Source organism: Macrobrachium rosenbergii, chromosome 42 (assembly GCF_040412425.1).
Source record: "Macrobrachium rosenbergii isolate ZJJX-2024 chromosome 42, ASM4041242v1, whole genome shotgun sequence".
In the NCBI taxonomy this organism is placed as follows: Eukaryota; Metazoa; Arthropoda; class Malacostraca; order Decapoda; family Palaemonidae; genus Macrobrachium; species Macrobrachium rosenbergii.
The window spans coordinates 30,516,736-30,532,416 of record NC_089782.1 but is presented as its reverse complement, the minus strand read 5'-3'; the positions used below and the strand labels follow the sequence as shown (position 1 = coordinate 30,532,416).

At 34.3% G+C, this 15,681-nt stretch overlaps 2 protein-coding genes across 2 annotated transcripts in view; one reads left to right on the top strand and one right to left on the bottom strand.

Moving 5' to 3' along the window:
- Positions 1-201: 201 nt before the first annotated feature.
- On the bottom strand, positions 202-4,951 carry LOC136828144 (uncharacterized). The gene is made up of 2 exons (XM_067085962.1): positions 4,722-4,951; positions 202-1,260 (listed from the first exon to the last, which is right to left on the bottom strand). Exons 1-2 carry the CDS (start codon positions 4,740-4,742, stop codon positions 577-579), a joined length of 705 nt encoding a protein of 234 aa, XP_066942063.1. The 5' UTR covers positions 4,743-4,951; the 3' UTR covers positions 202-576.
- Positions 4,952-10,501: 5,550 nt separating this feature from the next.
- LOC136828142 (organic cation transporter-like protein) overlaps positions 10,502-15,681 on the top strand; it is a 14,037-nt gene continuing 8,857 nt past the window's right edge. Inside the window, exons 1-5 of the mRNA XM_067085961.1 lie at positions 10,502-10,637; positions 12,106-12,380; positions 13,580-13,694; positions 14,842-14,956; positions 15,255-15,358. Of these exons, the coding sequence (XP_066942062.1) occupies positions 12,287-12,380; positions 13,580-13,694; positions 14,842-14,956; positions 15,255-15,358 (428 nt within the window). The 5' untranslated portion in view covers positions 10,502-10,637; positions 12,106-12,286. The remainder of the gene's footprint in view (positions 10,638-12,105; positions 12,381-13,579; positions 13,695-14,841; positions 14,957-15,254; positions 15,359-15,681) is intronic.

Below are 15,681 nucleotides of genomic sequence, written 5' to 3'. Positions count from 1 at the left end.
ATGCTGCAAGGAACCTTAAGGAATACCTACAGTGAACAGGCATTGGATATACATACAGTATGCAGTATTCCCTAAAACTCATGTGATAATGACAGAAGCATACTGTGCCCCCAATCTGCTAATAATTAATTATACAGAGATTTTATACTCTTTCCCATATACCACCTTTAGCCGATAGCTGAGGCTAGAGTAAAGACAAAAACTTTCTAATATTCTTAATTCTGTACTTACACCAGCCAAGATTTTTTTGTTTGGAATCTTGAAGCTATTAGTCATGACAAAAACTGATTATTGCACAAAGTCTGACAACAATATATAAAACATTGTAAAACAATGGTAATTTGCTCCTTAATTTGCTATTCCATAAATAGCACAGTACAGTATAGTGAGCTAAAAACTTGCATGCATTAATTACCAAATACAGAAGTTATCACAACATTACAATAAAAATCTCAAATATCTAGTGCATAATTTTCTCCGGTACAGATTAAAATATTTCATATCTTAAAAGCACTACAAAATTCCTTAAAAATACAATTGTACTATGTACGATGCTTAAAAGACTAAGTAATCTCGTCACCACTGGATGCAAGTAAATTCAGGCAGCGCAATTTCTGGGAAAGACACGTGTTGGCCAAGGTTAAAAGCAGGCATGCACCTTACATAAAACACCTTGTAGCGTTCTCCAAACACAAAGAGTTGCCGTTGTCTTTTAAAGAAGAAATGCCTGCACCGCTGGACATCGACACAGAGAAAACGAATGACGATGTCCCTGTCGCTCTCCTCCTTCCCATCCCAGTCGGGACAGATCTGGTAACCGCGCAGAGATGGGTGATAGTGCCGCATGAGCTTCAAGAGGACGTTCATCGGGTGCTCGGGGAACCTTCCTGTGTCTCTGGTCAGCTCCGCGGCCCCTTCGACACAGAACTCTACAATACCGACCATTGGATAGACTGTGTACACGTCCATCCTCACGTACCGCTTTGGCTTCCCCTTACTCGAGTAGGAAAACATGCACGACTTGAACCTCTGGACAGCATCGTCGTGGGCCAGGGGGTCCTCGAGCACAACGAGAGCCTTGTTGAACTCTCCGAATTGTATCTCCTTTATGTTGTCTTTCCCGTAGAGCTGACAGATGTAGTTAGCTATCTGACCTGAAGTCGGAGGGATCCCAGAAAAGTTTACGTGCAGAGCGAAAGATTTTGCCACCCTCTCTGGATCACAACACATGCTCACCACCCAATTAGCAGTGATACTGTACTGAAATGAAATTTGAAATTTTCAAGAACTGTAATACAGACACCACCCTACTTAAGAACATTCAGCTTACAAACATTCAGCGATACAAGTAAACGGGATCGCAAATTAAAAACTGCGTTCAGAGCACTCCCCTTTGCCACCACTAAGTTCAAATTTTGTTTTGCACATTTATTCTGCAAATACAGTGCTGTATGTACATCTGTACATACAGTACTGTATGTTTTAGGATTAAAAAACGTACAGTACTGTACTGATCTTATATTGTACTTAAATAGGCATGAAGAGTACAGTATAGTAACCAACCAACAAACAATTAAAAATACCAACAGCCATCCTGAACGTAACTCGTTTGTAAATAGGGTGGTCTGTAAATCCAAAGCTGCAAAAGATTGTAACATAACTACACTGGGTCAGAATGTTCAAATTTGAAAAGAATAATTCTATCTTGTACAGGATCTTCTCGTCAAAATCCTGTTCTTAACATAACTGTAAAAACATTAACAAATTGTCCCCCAAAACCACTCAATTCCTGTAATGTGCACCACACGGAAAATGGTGGATAATTGCCTTTTGCATAAAGTTTTCAGTTTCAAGAATGATGGCTGTTGTTTACGAGCGCATTGGAACTGGAATAAAAAATTTAGGCTACAGGCCAAGTGCTGGGACTTACGAGGTCATTTAGAGCTGAAAGGGATTTTGAGAGTAAAGGAGGTTTGAAAGGCGTAACAGGAGGAACACCTTCACAGTTGCACTAATGAACAACAGTTGGGAGAGGATGGAAAGTAAGAAGGAAGAAAGATACAGTAATATGAACGGAGGTACCGCAAAAGGAATGAAAGGGGTTGCAGCTCGGGGTCGAAGGGATGCTGCAAAGAACCTTACATAATGCCTACAGTGCACCTCACAACTAACCCCCTATGGAGTTAAACATGTTAAGTGTTTATAGTTAAGCAGTGTTGACAAGGTAGGGAAAGTAAGGGTAAGGAGTTGCCATTTTACACTCTTATAGAGTTTTTTACTTGCCCTTATCCGGATTTCGCATTATCCGACAGGGCCTTGGCTCTATTAATCCGGATAACTCAGAGATTACTACTTCTAAGTCACCGAACTTAAATTATTTAAATTGGTTAACATTACATTAAAAGCAACTACCTGCACAGTAGTTTTAACTCTATAATTACAGATATTTTCACAGGCAAGCAAAATACATACGTAAAATAAAGAAAAAGGCCAGCTCCTGCAGGCAAAACAATTTACAAAACAAAAATTATAAAGTACATAATGTCTGCCACTGATATTGAAAATTTATGTAAAATTTTGAACAATTCCTCAAAACTGCCTGCAAGATCAGTATATGAAATTACAAAGCACTTCTGGGAGGCAGGGATCAAAATATGTTTGTTCAATTATCTATTTCTCATTGTATCACATTCAAAATTATTTCCTGCCATGTCTAATTCATTTCTGGACAGACACCATATACCATACTACAAACTGTACACATTGCTTAGTCAACATTCTCTATTAACCCATTCTGATCGCCGTCACTTCCCTAACAGATTGATTGTCACTTTGTTAACTTCAGCAGATCCACTTCTGCCTAACCTACTAGACTGCCCATTACCATTTGCATTTTCCCCAAGATGTAAACGAGTACTGGGGCCTTTCCCTGCAAAAAGTGGGATGCCATATCTTAAAAACTAACCATACAATTTTCTTGAAAATAATCTCGTTACGTTTCCCACATTACAAACTACTTTAGAGGACCTAACCTAACAACCTAACCTAGCAACCTAACAACCTAACCTAGCAACCTAACCCAACCTAACCTAACCTAGGGGCATGGCACAAAAAACGGGGATGGTGCAAGACTAGCACACATCTCAGGAATGTGCTTACTGCTCATAACAGGTTAATTTGTACTTCCTAACCTTAACTTGCCTGTTTACCAGGTTCCATCATCCAGTTAAATATTAACATTCCTATCTGTAACTTAGGCCTATTTAACTAACCCTACCTAACCTTTGTTATAATCAATTACCTTTACACAATCCTGTTTCACATCGGTGATTAACCTCTATGGGATTTTGTTTTTCTCCTACAGTATGTTTCAATAAACTCTGTAAATATGTTTATGTATTCATATGCAAAAGCATAGTGGTGCCCATTATCATACACAACTATACATTGATAAGGCAATTACCATCTACCAACTGCAATTTAAGTATAATGTAATACACCTGATCCTATGCACTGTATAGTAAAATAACTGTCATTAGCACTAGCCATATCTGAGACTCATTAACAAAATTACTAGGTTCACCACAGTTGAAAATAACACAAAATTACCCTAAAACCTTATTAAAGTTTACTTTCTGCTATACACCATAATGATAATGATACAGACGAACCTTGCGTCCCTAGACCTAACCTACACAGTGGCTTTGCTATTGGGGGGGGGGACCCCAAGTCAGATACTTGGCCCCCAGGTTAACATTCCCTTTGTAGCTAAACTTTAGCCCTTATGGATTTGATACATTTGCATATAGTAAGAGTTGAAAATTAATTGAAAACTAAGCTCTATCATTTCAAATACAGGTTTACTAATTAATAACACATTTTCCTTCATTCACAGGGATATTTGCGTTCAAGAATAGTATATTTACAGGTTTACTAATTAATAACACATTTTCCTTCATTCACAGGGATATTTGCGTTCAAGAATAGTATATTTTACTAATTACAGAATTGGTGTAATTTTCTTTGGGCCCCCAAAAAATATCTTGGCCCCACCTAGGGGCCCAAATAATGCAATGCCAGTTACACCCCACTGAACCTACATCAGGTAAAGAAGTTGCTCACCTGTCCTATAGGCAAGTTCAGGTAGAGCCATAATTACCATTTATATTTTCCCTTTAAGGAAAGAAGTAGACCTATTTCTTTACCCATTGCCGACTAATTATACCTCTAACACAATTCAGTTATGCACACCAGAAGCATAGGCCTATTTAACATCTGCATTCCCCATAAGCCTTAGGAATACCTCTAACACAATTCAGTTTTGCACACCAAAGGCATTGGCCTATTTAACATCTGCATTTCCCCATAAGCCTTAGGAAATAAGTATTTATGCCATCCATCCTTGTTAATTAATTCCACCTAGTGTAAAACAAAAAACATAAGCCTATACACCATTTACATTTTCCTACTAATTTCCCATAGTATTAAAATTAAATTACCACAAACATAGGCCTATTTAATTTTTTCCCCTAAAGCCAAGAAATTAATATAAATTCCTTGCTAATTAATGTTACTGGTGTAATTAATTAATCTAATACAGCACACTATAAACACAGGCCTATTAAGGAGAAAAGCATTCACTCACTCAAGCTTAATTAATCCCATCTCATTTTTTACTATTTAATTTACGAAACAATAAACCTTACGGGACCTCAACTCACCTTTGAAGTATGCCACTTCATCGTCGATGTCTTTAAAATGTCCTTAAAATATCCTAAAATGTCCTAAAATCGTAAGCAACTGGAACCACTCGAAGCAACAGGGTATCCAGGTAGGCTTATTGTTTATTAAATTTTATTTCTCCCTCGTTGGTTTAAACTTAAAAAGGATTCTGGAGCGAACTTTGGGTCAAGGAACAGACACCTTGGAGCTTTTTTTCAATTTTTTTAACAAAATAATGTTGAAATGAGGTCATTCGTTGGAACTTTACCGAGATAAATAATAGAAAAATGCGATTATGATGATTATTCAGGGGAACTTTTTAAAAAATAGTGATAAAATGAGATTATTCATCGGCACGCTTTTGCCAACAAATAATAATATAAGATTATTCATTGGAACCTTTTTTTTTATTTTTTTCATAAAATAATATTCATTGGATGTTCATATAGCTTCCTATCTACAGATAATTTGTTTAACTTGATATATATCGAAGTGTTGTGTAAAATTATTGTAAATGTTTCTTTCTGGTCGGTATTGTTTAAAAAAAATGGTAATTTCATGCATGTGTTAATTTTTCTGACCGACGGAAAAAAAGTTTTTTCCAAAATTATTGACGTAAACTTAATATGTAATTTTTTTTTCTTAAATCTAAGCGAGTTATGGAAAGTATTTAACAGAAGTTGCAGTAACAAAAAAAAAGGAAAAAATATGCCGAAGTTTCTTTGGCGCAATCGAGTTTTCTGTACAGCGTATGATGCTATATGAAACTTTCAGCCACAATCCATGAAAATCGAGTTTTCTGTACAGCATATAATGTGTTATGAAACTTTCAGCTGCGGTCCATGAAACTCAGCCACGGTCCGGGTGGTGGCCTGGGAGTTGGTACTGTACCTACAGCGGTCCCAGAGGAACGATTAAGGCTAACTTTGACCTTAAATAAAACAAAAAATACTGAGGCTAGATGGCTGCAATTTGGTATGTTTGATGACTGGAGGGTGGATGATCAACATACCAATTTGCAGCCCTCTAGCCTCGGTAGTTTTTAAGATCTGAGGGCGGACAGAAAAAGTGCGGACGGACAGACAGAGAGCTGTCATAATAGTTTTCTTTTACAGAAAACTAAAAAGCAGGTGAACATATTTTCATCTTATTAGTCCCATAGGCCATTTTCGAAACATAAATATCAAACTTTACCCCCACCATTTGCAAAAGAATAAAGGCAAAGAATTGTCTTTCGAAAACAATGGTCTCTGTACAATCAATCTACAATCAATCCTCTTATATTCTCATGCGCGCTAATTGATTGTACGTTATCTGGTGTTACAACTTCCGAGGTCACCGGCTGATTCTTAATCAGTTGTCTGGTTATACGGCCTAGAGATATTTTAATTATCAACACGCAGATGTGAGCTGTGCATTTATATAAAAAAAAATATCATGTATCTATACTAAAAACAAGATGATACCATTAAAAAAATTGTTTTTTACATAAGTACTTGAATACATGAATGGTAGTTAGTTGACTATGATGGGTTATGGTGGGTTATAATAGGCTGTGGCTTGAATCCTCATTCATAAAGGCTTGATACTAATGATTATACATATATATATATATATATATATATATATATATATATATATATATATATATATATATATATATATTACTCCATCTCAAGTATTCCTGACTATTATAGGCTTAGTTCATATTAAGCTATACAGTCAAATCACGATCCCACCACCAGATTGATCGATTTGAAGGACTGTGACCCAAGAACAGCTATAGGCTACCCGATCGACCGCAATCCGGTCACTCCGCAGGCACGTTCTTCATTCTGAACGGACTCTGTTACGTTCCTCGGAAGGGAGGAGGGTTAACGTAGAGTAACCCCTCCCCATTCCCCTTACCCCCCCGGCCTCCAAGAGGCCCGGTGGAATAAATACCGTTGCGTTACGGTCAGCTGACTTCTCATAGGTGTTGCGCAGGAATTTGGATGCAGGCCTGAGCATCGGTCTAAGGATTGTCGTATAACTGGTGTTTTTATATATATTTATTTATTGTTTCTCGTTTAAATTTATATATTGAAGTCTTCAGTTGGCATCTTAACTCGAATTTTCATTTTTTTAAAAATTACAAATGACTTCGTGTTACAAAAAATTCAAGAAGTATCACGTACAAATTTCATGTTACCTGTGGAGCGCGGTTGCATAAGTCTAGGCCTGTGCGTGCATGCGCGCGCGCGAGAGAGAGAGAGAGAGAGAGAGAGAGAGAGAGAGAGAGAGAGAGAGAGAGAGAAGGCCTGAGCCTGTAATAAAAAAAAATAACAGATTAAAGGGTAGGGCCTAATCCGCAGATAACATCAGGTCAACTGTGGCACGCGGTTGTATGAGTCTAAGGAGAGAGAGAGAGAGAGAGAGAGAGAGAGAGAGAAGGCTTCAGTCAGTAAATAAATATGTCATGGCACGTCGCTGTAGTCTTTTGAGCCAGGGAGGTGTTTTCGTAAGCAGATTTTTAGAACATACATAAACGCCCTACACACATAAGCAGAGATAGGCATATACGGTACAGTGTATCGGTTCAAGAAGTATTAGTGCGTGCGTTTTGTTTGTTTGTGTGCTTGCACGCATGCACCGGTGTTAATTAATTGCCTCTACGGTTAAATGTACAATTTTGAGATTGTTGTCCAATTTTTTTTTATGTGAAACGTATTGTTTTAGAATGAATTTCTCTGTTTTGCTAACAATTGTACTTGTGTATATATATGAATGTACGTATGTATGTATATATAATATATATATATATATATATATATATATATATATATATATATATATATATATATATATATATATATATATATATATATATATATGACTATTTATCACATCACCGTGATTCATATACAGTCAGAAAGCTACAAACGTCCTTTAATATCCAATTCGCTCTACCTCGGAAATAATATATTTTCATATATGTTACCGAAGGGGAATTTTTTAGTTGATAAGTCCACCGTCCCGTGGGGTCGAACCAGCGACGGACGAGGACTCAGGACTACAGTGACGCACTAGTCGGCCACATACATACATATATATTACATATATATATATATATATATATATATATATATATATATATATATATATATATACTGTATATAAATTTATGTATATATTCACATATATACATATATTTTACATACATAAGTGTCCATTTCAATCTGTTTCCCAACATGTAGGTTAGGACAAGCTACGGTGTTCCTGCAGAATAAAACCTATTAAATATTTCCTGTTAATGAAATAAATACAGATAATTCATCCGCGATTCTTTACATTTGTTTTGACAAAAATAAGCAATGGTGAAATGGCTTGAACTTGTTAAGAAAGAATATAGATAGATAGATAGATAGATAGATAGATAGATAAAGAGATAATTAATAAATAAATAAATTAATTAATTAATAGATAGATGGATAAATAGATAGACAGATAGATGAATAGATAGATAAATAGATAAATACATAGATAAGTAGATAGACAAATAGATAAATAAATAAATAAACAAATAAATAAATTAATTAATTAATAGATAGATAGATAGATAGATAGATAGACAGATACATAAGTGAATAAATAGATAAATAAATAAATAAATAAATAGGTAGACAGATAAATAAGTGAACAAATAAATGAATAAATAAGCAGATAGATAGATAGATAAGTGAATAAATAAATAAATAAGAAGACTGATAGATAGATAGATATTTAAATATATAAACAAATAAATAAATAAGAGAATAAGAGCAGGTAGACAGATAGACAGATATTTAAATATAAATATAAATAAATAAATAAATACGTCAATAGAATAAATAGATAGACAGATATCTAAATAAATGTTTAAATAAATAAATCAACGAATAAATACATAAACATCTTCTTCGTCTTTAAGTGCATTTTCCCATTATTATATGGGGTAAACGATGCCTTCTTTTAAATAGACAGACAGATAGATAGATAAATAGATAAACAAATAAATAAATTAATTAATAAAAAATTATAAACAAATAAACTAACAATTATAGACAAATAAACAATTATAAACAAACAAACAAAGTCGCAAGCAATTCCACAGCGTGGGCAAACAAGATAATGAAACACATGAGAGGTAAAAAAAAAAAAAGTAAAATTCGAGATTAGATAAAAAGAAATACAGTGACATAAATCGTACGTTTATATATCTCATTATCCCGCGTTTGCGCCTTAAAAGCAATTCACAGAGTACGTTTGTGTCTTTTAACCTCGTTTGTGCGTTTGTGAGTTGCTCAAGCGAAGTACTTGCAAGTGTTTGTTTTGGTTTGTTTTTATGTTTGTTATTTACGGGTTTCATTGTAAGCATGTTTTTTTTTGTTTTGTTAGGTATACTTGGGTTTAAACGAAAGGTTTTTGTGTTATACGGAGGTATGTATGTATGTATGTATGTATGTATGTATGTATGTATATATATGTATATAATATATATACATATATATTATATATATATATATATATATATATATATATATATATATATATATATATATATATATATATATAATATATAGGTCTCCAAAGAGATTTAAGGTCGTCCAACTTGTCTTCTTCTCTCTCTCTCTCTCTCTCTCTCTCTCTCTCTCTCTCTCTCTCTCTCTCTCTCTCTCTCTCTCCCGGCTTATCAGAAACACTCGAAAATTTACCGATAATTCAAAAACCTTCGATAATGTTGTCTCGCAATTATGCAAATTAAAAGCTTCAGCACATTTACACAATTATCAACAATGATAAACTTCAGTACAATTATAAAAAATTATACACCAGCAAAATCATAAAATTATAAACAATTATAGACCTCTGCACAATTATACAATTAAAAACAATTCATCCCAATTAGACAACTAGACAATTATAAACAATTCCTCACAATTTTACAATTATAAACAATTATAAACTACAGCACAATTATACAAATTATAGACAATTATAACTTCAGCACAATTATAAACAATTATAAGCGTCAGTACAATTATTAACAATCACAAACCAGCACAATTATACAATTATAAACTTCAGCACAATTATACAAACTGTAACTAATTACAGGCTTCAGGACAATTACACAATCATAAACAATTCTGCGCAATTATTCTGTGCAGTCATGAACAATCATAGTTCCGTTCCCTAAATGACATATATACCTGATAAGATTTCGGTCTTCCTAAACGATTAACAAGTAAACAATGCGCCGAAGTTTTCTTCGGCGCAATCGAGTTTTCTGTACAGCCGCTACAGCGTATATAATCAAGGCCACTGAAAATAGATCTATGTGTCGGTGGCCTCGGTGTAAAACTTTAACCAGGGCCCGATGGTGGCCTGTCTTATTTCGTTGCCAGAAGCACGATTATGGCTAACATACCAACTTTCAGCCCTCTAGCCTCAGTAGTTTTTAAGATGTGAGGGGGGGATAGAAAAATTGCAGAAAGAAAAATTGCAGACAGGAAAAAGTGTGGACAAAAAAAAGTGCGGACAGAAAAAGTGCGGACAGAAAAAGTCCGGACACAAAAAAAGTGTAAACAGAAAAAAAGTGCGGCCAGAAAAAAGTGCGGAGAAAAAAGTGCGGACGGACAGACAAAGCCGGCAAATTAGCTTTCTTTTACAGAAACCTAAAAAGTGGGAACGCATGAGAGTACTCGAGAGATAAGAGTGAAACGGTATGCGTCTGTGTGTAAGAGAGAGATAAGGGCATTTTAGCTGGAGTAGTTGAGAGATAAGCCTTCCTGGGAAGAGGAACATCAGTTTGGCAAGATTAAGAGAGAGAGAGAGATTCAGCCTGGCATACATCATCACATCGCATCCCCAAGCTGGAGTTTATAAACATCCAGGTAAGGATTGTATAGGATTCTATAATATTGTTCTTTGGCGTCTGATTGCGCTGTGACGCCATATTGTTATTGTAGCTCCGTTCCACGCGTTCATTTTTTTATTTTTCTATTTTCTTTTATGTTGTAGTGACAATTGTTCATTGCCGTATTAGGAAGTGTGACAAATAATAATAATAATAATAATAATAATAATAATAATAATAATAATAATAATAATAATAATACAAACGTGGCCACTGCCTCTTTATCTTTTGTGACCAGAATGAAGTTGTATCAACAAAGAAGAAAATCTAACAAAAAATGCGCCGAAGTTTCTTCGGCACAATCGAGTTTTCTGTACAACGTATAACGTTGTATGAGCTGCGGCCCGTGAAACTTTCAGCCATGGCCCGGTAATGGCCTGTCTTATATCGCTGCCAGACGCACGATCATGGTTAACGTTAACCTTAAATAAAATAAAAACTACTGATGCTAGGGGGCTGCAATTTGGTACGTTTGATGGTTGGAGGGTGGATGATCAACATACCAATTTGCAGCCCTCTAGCCTCGGTAGTTTTTAAGATCTGAGGGCGGACATAAAAAGTGAGGACGGACAGACCAAGTCGGCACAATAGTTTTCTTTTACAGAAAATTTAAAAATACATTTGCTAAGGGTTGAAAATAACTGAAAAATATTTAAGGAGCTGGTTAAATTTAGAGTAAATTCTTCAGTACAACTGAGCAGCCAACTTAGAGGTAGCTGATTAAAAATTCAATTAAATCATTGACAAGGAATTTTTTTTTCTTGATGCTGAATGTTGATGTCTATCCCATAATTATATCATAATGTTTGTTTCTTTGCGAGTCACTCAAAAGCAGAATGTTTCCTGCAGAATGTTCTCTCTGGTGATATATATAATATATATATATATATATATATATATATATATATATATATATACAATTTGAATGAATTTTTATCACATCACCGTGATTCATATACAAGCATTAAGCTACAAACATCCTTTAATATCAATTCACTCTACCTCAGGAATAATATATTTTCATATGTTACGAAGAAGGAATCTTTTTTAGTTGATAATAAGTTCGTCGTCTCGTGGGCTCGAACCACGGAAGACAAGAACTCAGGACTACAGTGACGCGAATTTTAACCACACGGCCAACAAGTGAGGTTGTTGGCCGTGTGATTAAAATTCCGTTGTAATCCTGAGCTCTTGTCTTCCGTGGTTCAGCCCACGAGACGACGAACTTATTATCAACTAAAAAAATTCCCCTTCGGGTAAAATATATGAAAATATATTATTCCTGAGGTAGAGTGAATTGATATTAAAGGACGTTTGTATATATATTATATATATATATATATATATATATATATATATATATATATATATATATATATATATATATATATTATATATATATATATATATCATAATTACCCTAACATCTAATCTCTCCCTCAAAGACACTTCAGATGACCCAGTGACCTAGGTCACGGGAGCTGCCTGACCACTCACAAAGCTGACCAACCAAGTCACCAGTCCAAGAACTTCAGAAGTCACGCCTCTGACCAGCGTGGAGAGAGAGAGAGAGAGAGAGAGAGAGAGAGAGAGAGAGAGAGAGAGAGAGAGAGAGAGAGACCAGCAATGACCAACATCGGCGGCAGTAACTTCGACGATCTCCTCGTCAGGCTTGGAACGGCCAAGTGGAATTATTTCTACTTCATCACGATATGTTGGTGTAAGTGGCGTCGCAATTTTTGGTGGCTACTTAATAAGTGCTTTAAAGTATAGGGGAATGGTGTCATTGCCTTGGTAGAGTTGGTGGGTATGTATGTATGTATGTATGTATTTATGTGTATATATATGTATATATACATATATATATATATAAATGAATTTGCATATTTATACCACCCTGAAACAATTATTCTTCTATTTTATTATCTATTTACATTTGCTTATTGATTTATTTATTTGTGTTTCCTAATAACTGATCTCTATGCATTTCCTGCTTCTCCTATCACTTCTTTCAAATCATCACCAAATTCTTTGGACACGTAAGGGTTTATCTTAATAATAATAATAATAATAATAATAATAATAATAATAATAATAATAACAGCAACCCAAACCAAATCTGCTTTAGAATCACTGTTTCAAAACTAACCTGACTTCAGAGCATGTTTAACTTTCCGCAAACTGCCTGAACCCCTTGACCAGCCACCTTAAACTATTTAAAAACTAAACAAATACATTTCTCTTCGGGCTTAGCGTTCTGAAACTTGAGAGAGATTGCGCTTGTGCTTTATCTTATCGGATGAATATACTGAAAAAGCTAAATGGCTAATAAAGTAACTAGTTCTTCGATTAGCAATAACCTGACCAGGCTTGTAAACACTCGAGTATTCAGTTAAGAAAAAAAAAAAAAGCGTCGTTCACGTTTTTAGTTTGTTCCTGAATTTTTAATTGCTGCGCGAATCATATTTTACAGCTCAGTTGTTTTGACGTATTTATATCCAGTGTAGCAAATAATAATAATAATAATAATAATAATAATAATAATAATAATAATAATAATAATAATAATATAAGCAGAAAAAAGGTATAATTCAAGTTTTCAGTTCATCTATAACGTTTTTTTTGTGTTTACTTTCTGCAAAGTGAATCTAATTCCATGGCTGATTCGCTTAGACCTATCAGTTTAGCAAATAATAATAATAATAATAATAATAATAATAATAATAATAATAATAATAAGTAAAACATAATTCAAGTTTTCTATGCATCAGTGACTGTTTATTTTTGTACTAATATTTTGCTACATTAATCTCATTCAGTGGCTGAATTCCTTCGACGTACCTGACTAGCATATAATAATAATAATAATAATAAAAATAATAATAATAATAATAATCTTTAAATGCCACTTCTTTTCAGTCTGTTTCTTACTACCGGGTCAAATCATCAGCATTGTGTTCGCTGTGCCATCTGTGGGCTTCACCTGCATAATACCGGAAGAAGAGGCAAAAAACGCCCCTGAGCAGAACCTAACGTACGTATCTTAAGCCCTTGCCTACAACTTTCTCTTATTAAAACCTAGTAGACGACTAAAAACTTGATAAAGAGAGAGATAGCAAACAAGAATGGAAGCTGGTGTCATCTGAATAAAGGGAATTAAGAGAAATTCCATGATAAAGCTGTTTTAAATTTAAATAGCTCTAGACCTAACGTTAACGGTTTTATGTGCGCGTAACTGTGATTGTGGGGCTAGACGCCTAGCTGCCAGGAACCTAAACCTTAAAGGCGATTTAAAAAGTTAGTTAAGAAAGAAAGAGCAAATAAAAGAGAATTAAGTGTCATTTGGATACAGGGGATTAATGATACGAAAGAGAAAGGATTTATTAAAACGCTTTATAAAGCTGAATATCTCTGCGCCTTAACGAACGGTTGGGTGTGCGCGTAACTGTGGAGTGAGATCTTTGGAACCACTCATCAGTGCTTACAGACGATAGAAAACCTTACAAACAAGAGATTTGTAAATAAAAAAAAAGGAATCAGTTGTCATCTGGATAAAGAGGGTTAACATTATAAGAGGTAAAATCTATAGTAAAGTGTTCCAGAGTCAAATGGTTCTAGGCCTAGTACGAACAGTCTGGTGTGTGCGAAACTGTGTTTATGGGGTGAGCCCCTTGTAACCAAGGAACCTTATAGATAATTTAAAACTTAATAAAGCGAGAAATAGTAAATAAAAAGGCAAGTCAATGTCATTTTGAATAAGGGGATTAATAATACTAAAGAGAAAATTTAATAAAACTATTTTAAACTTAAATAGCTCCGCGCCTAACGCAAAAGGTTTGGTGTGCGCGCAACTGTGTTTGTGGATTGGAACCAAGAACTTGGAAATCTTATAGACGATTTCAAAGCATAAATAAGAGAGAAATAGTAAATAAAAGGAAAGTTAGTATCATTTTGGTAAAGGGAATTAGCAAGACGAGAGAGAAAAGTTTATATATATATATATAAATATATATATAATATATATATATATATATATATATATATATATATATATATATATATATATATATATATATATATAATATATATATATATTATTTCTCTCTTTATTAATTATACCACAAATATAGTAAAAAAAAAATTAAATAAAAAAACGTTCAAATTAACTCCTTCACTTCCAGAGACGCCTGTACCTATCTTTTAAATTCCACGTCGCCAGAGGGTCAACCCTTGACCAAACCTTGTCTTCAGTGGGACTTCGACAACTCGACTTACTCTCGAACTCTCACTTCCCAGGTTATTATTATTATTATTATTATTATTATTATTATTATTATTATTATTATTATTATTATTACAATATTGCCTATTATCATGTTACTGCTTATTAATTATATTACTAATATTATTCTATTACTGCTTATTATTATAATACTACTTATCACCATATTAATGCTTATTATTTATATTGCTGCTTATGATTATATTACCATTATTATTAGATTACTGCTTATTCTTACCATAATCATCACTCTTTTTTATTTTCACCATCCCGGTAATTTTTTCTCACTTCTCCCTCAACGTTTCTTTCCAGTACCAGCTAGTCTGTGGACGACAGTTCCTGAGGACGGCCTACCACAGCCTCTTCATGATTGGCAACCTATTTGGGCCCCCCATTGCTGGGTACTTCTCAGATAAGTAAGGGGTCGTGAGGAGCTTGTAAAATATACCTGTTTTTTAAAGGGCGGAGTTCAGTAGGGTGGACAATCTATGGCTTTTTCTAGCCCAGGCTTTCTTAGTGAAAAAACATTTTTTTAATTAATTTAATAAGTCTGGGAAGACTTTTAACCAACAGTCTTTGACACAATTCTATCTTTTAAGTAAGTCTTTGACACCATTCTATCATTTAATTTGCAGTCTTTGACACCATTCTGTCTTTTAATCAACAGTCTTTGACACCATTCTATAATTTAGTTAACAGTCTTTGACACCATTCTATCTTTGAATTAAGTCTTTGACAC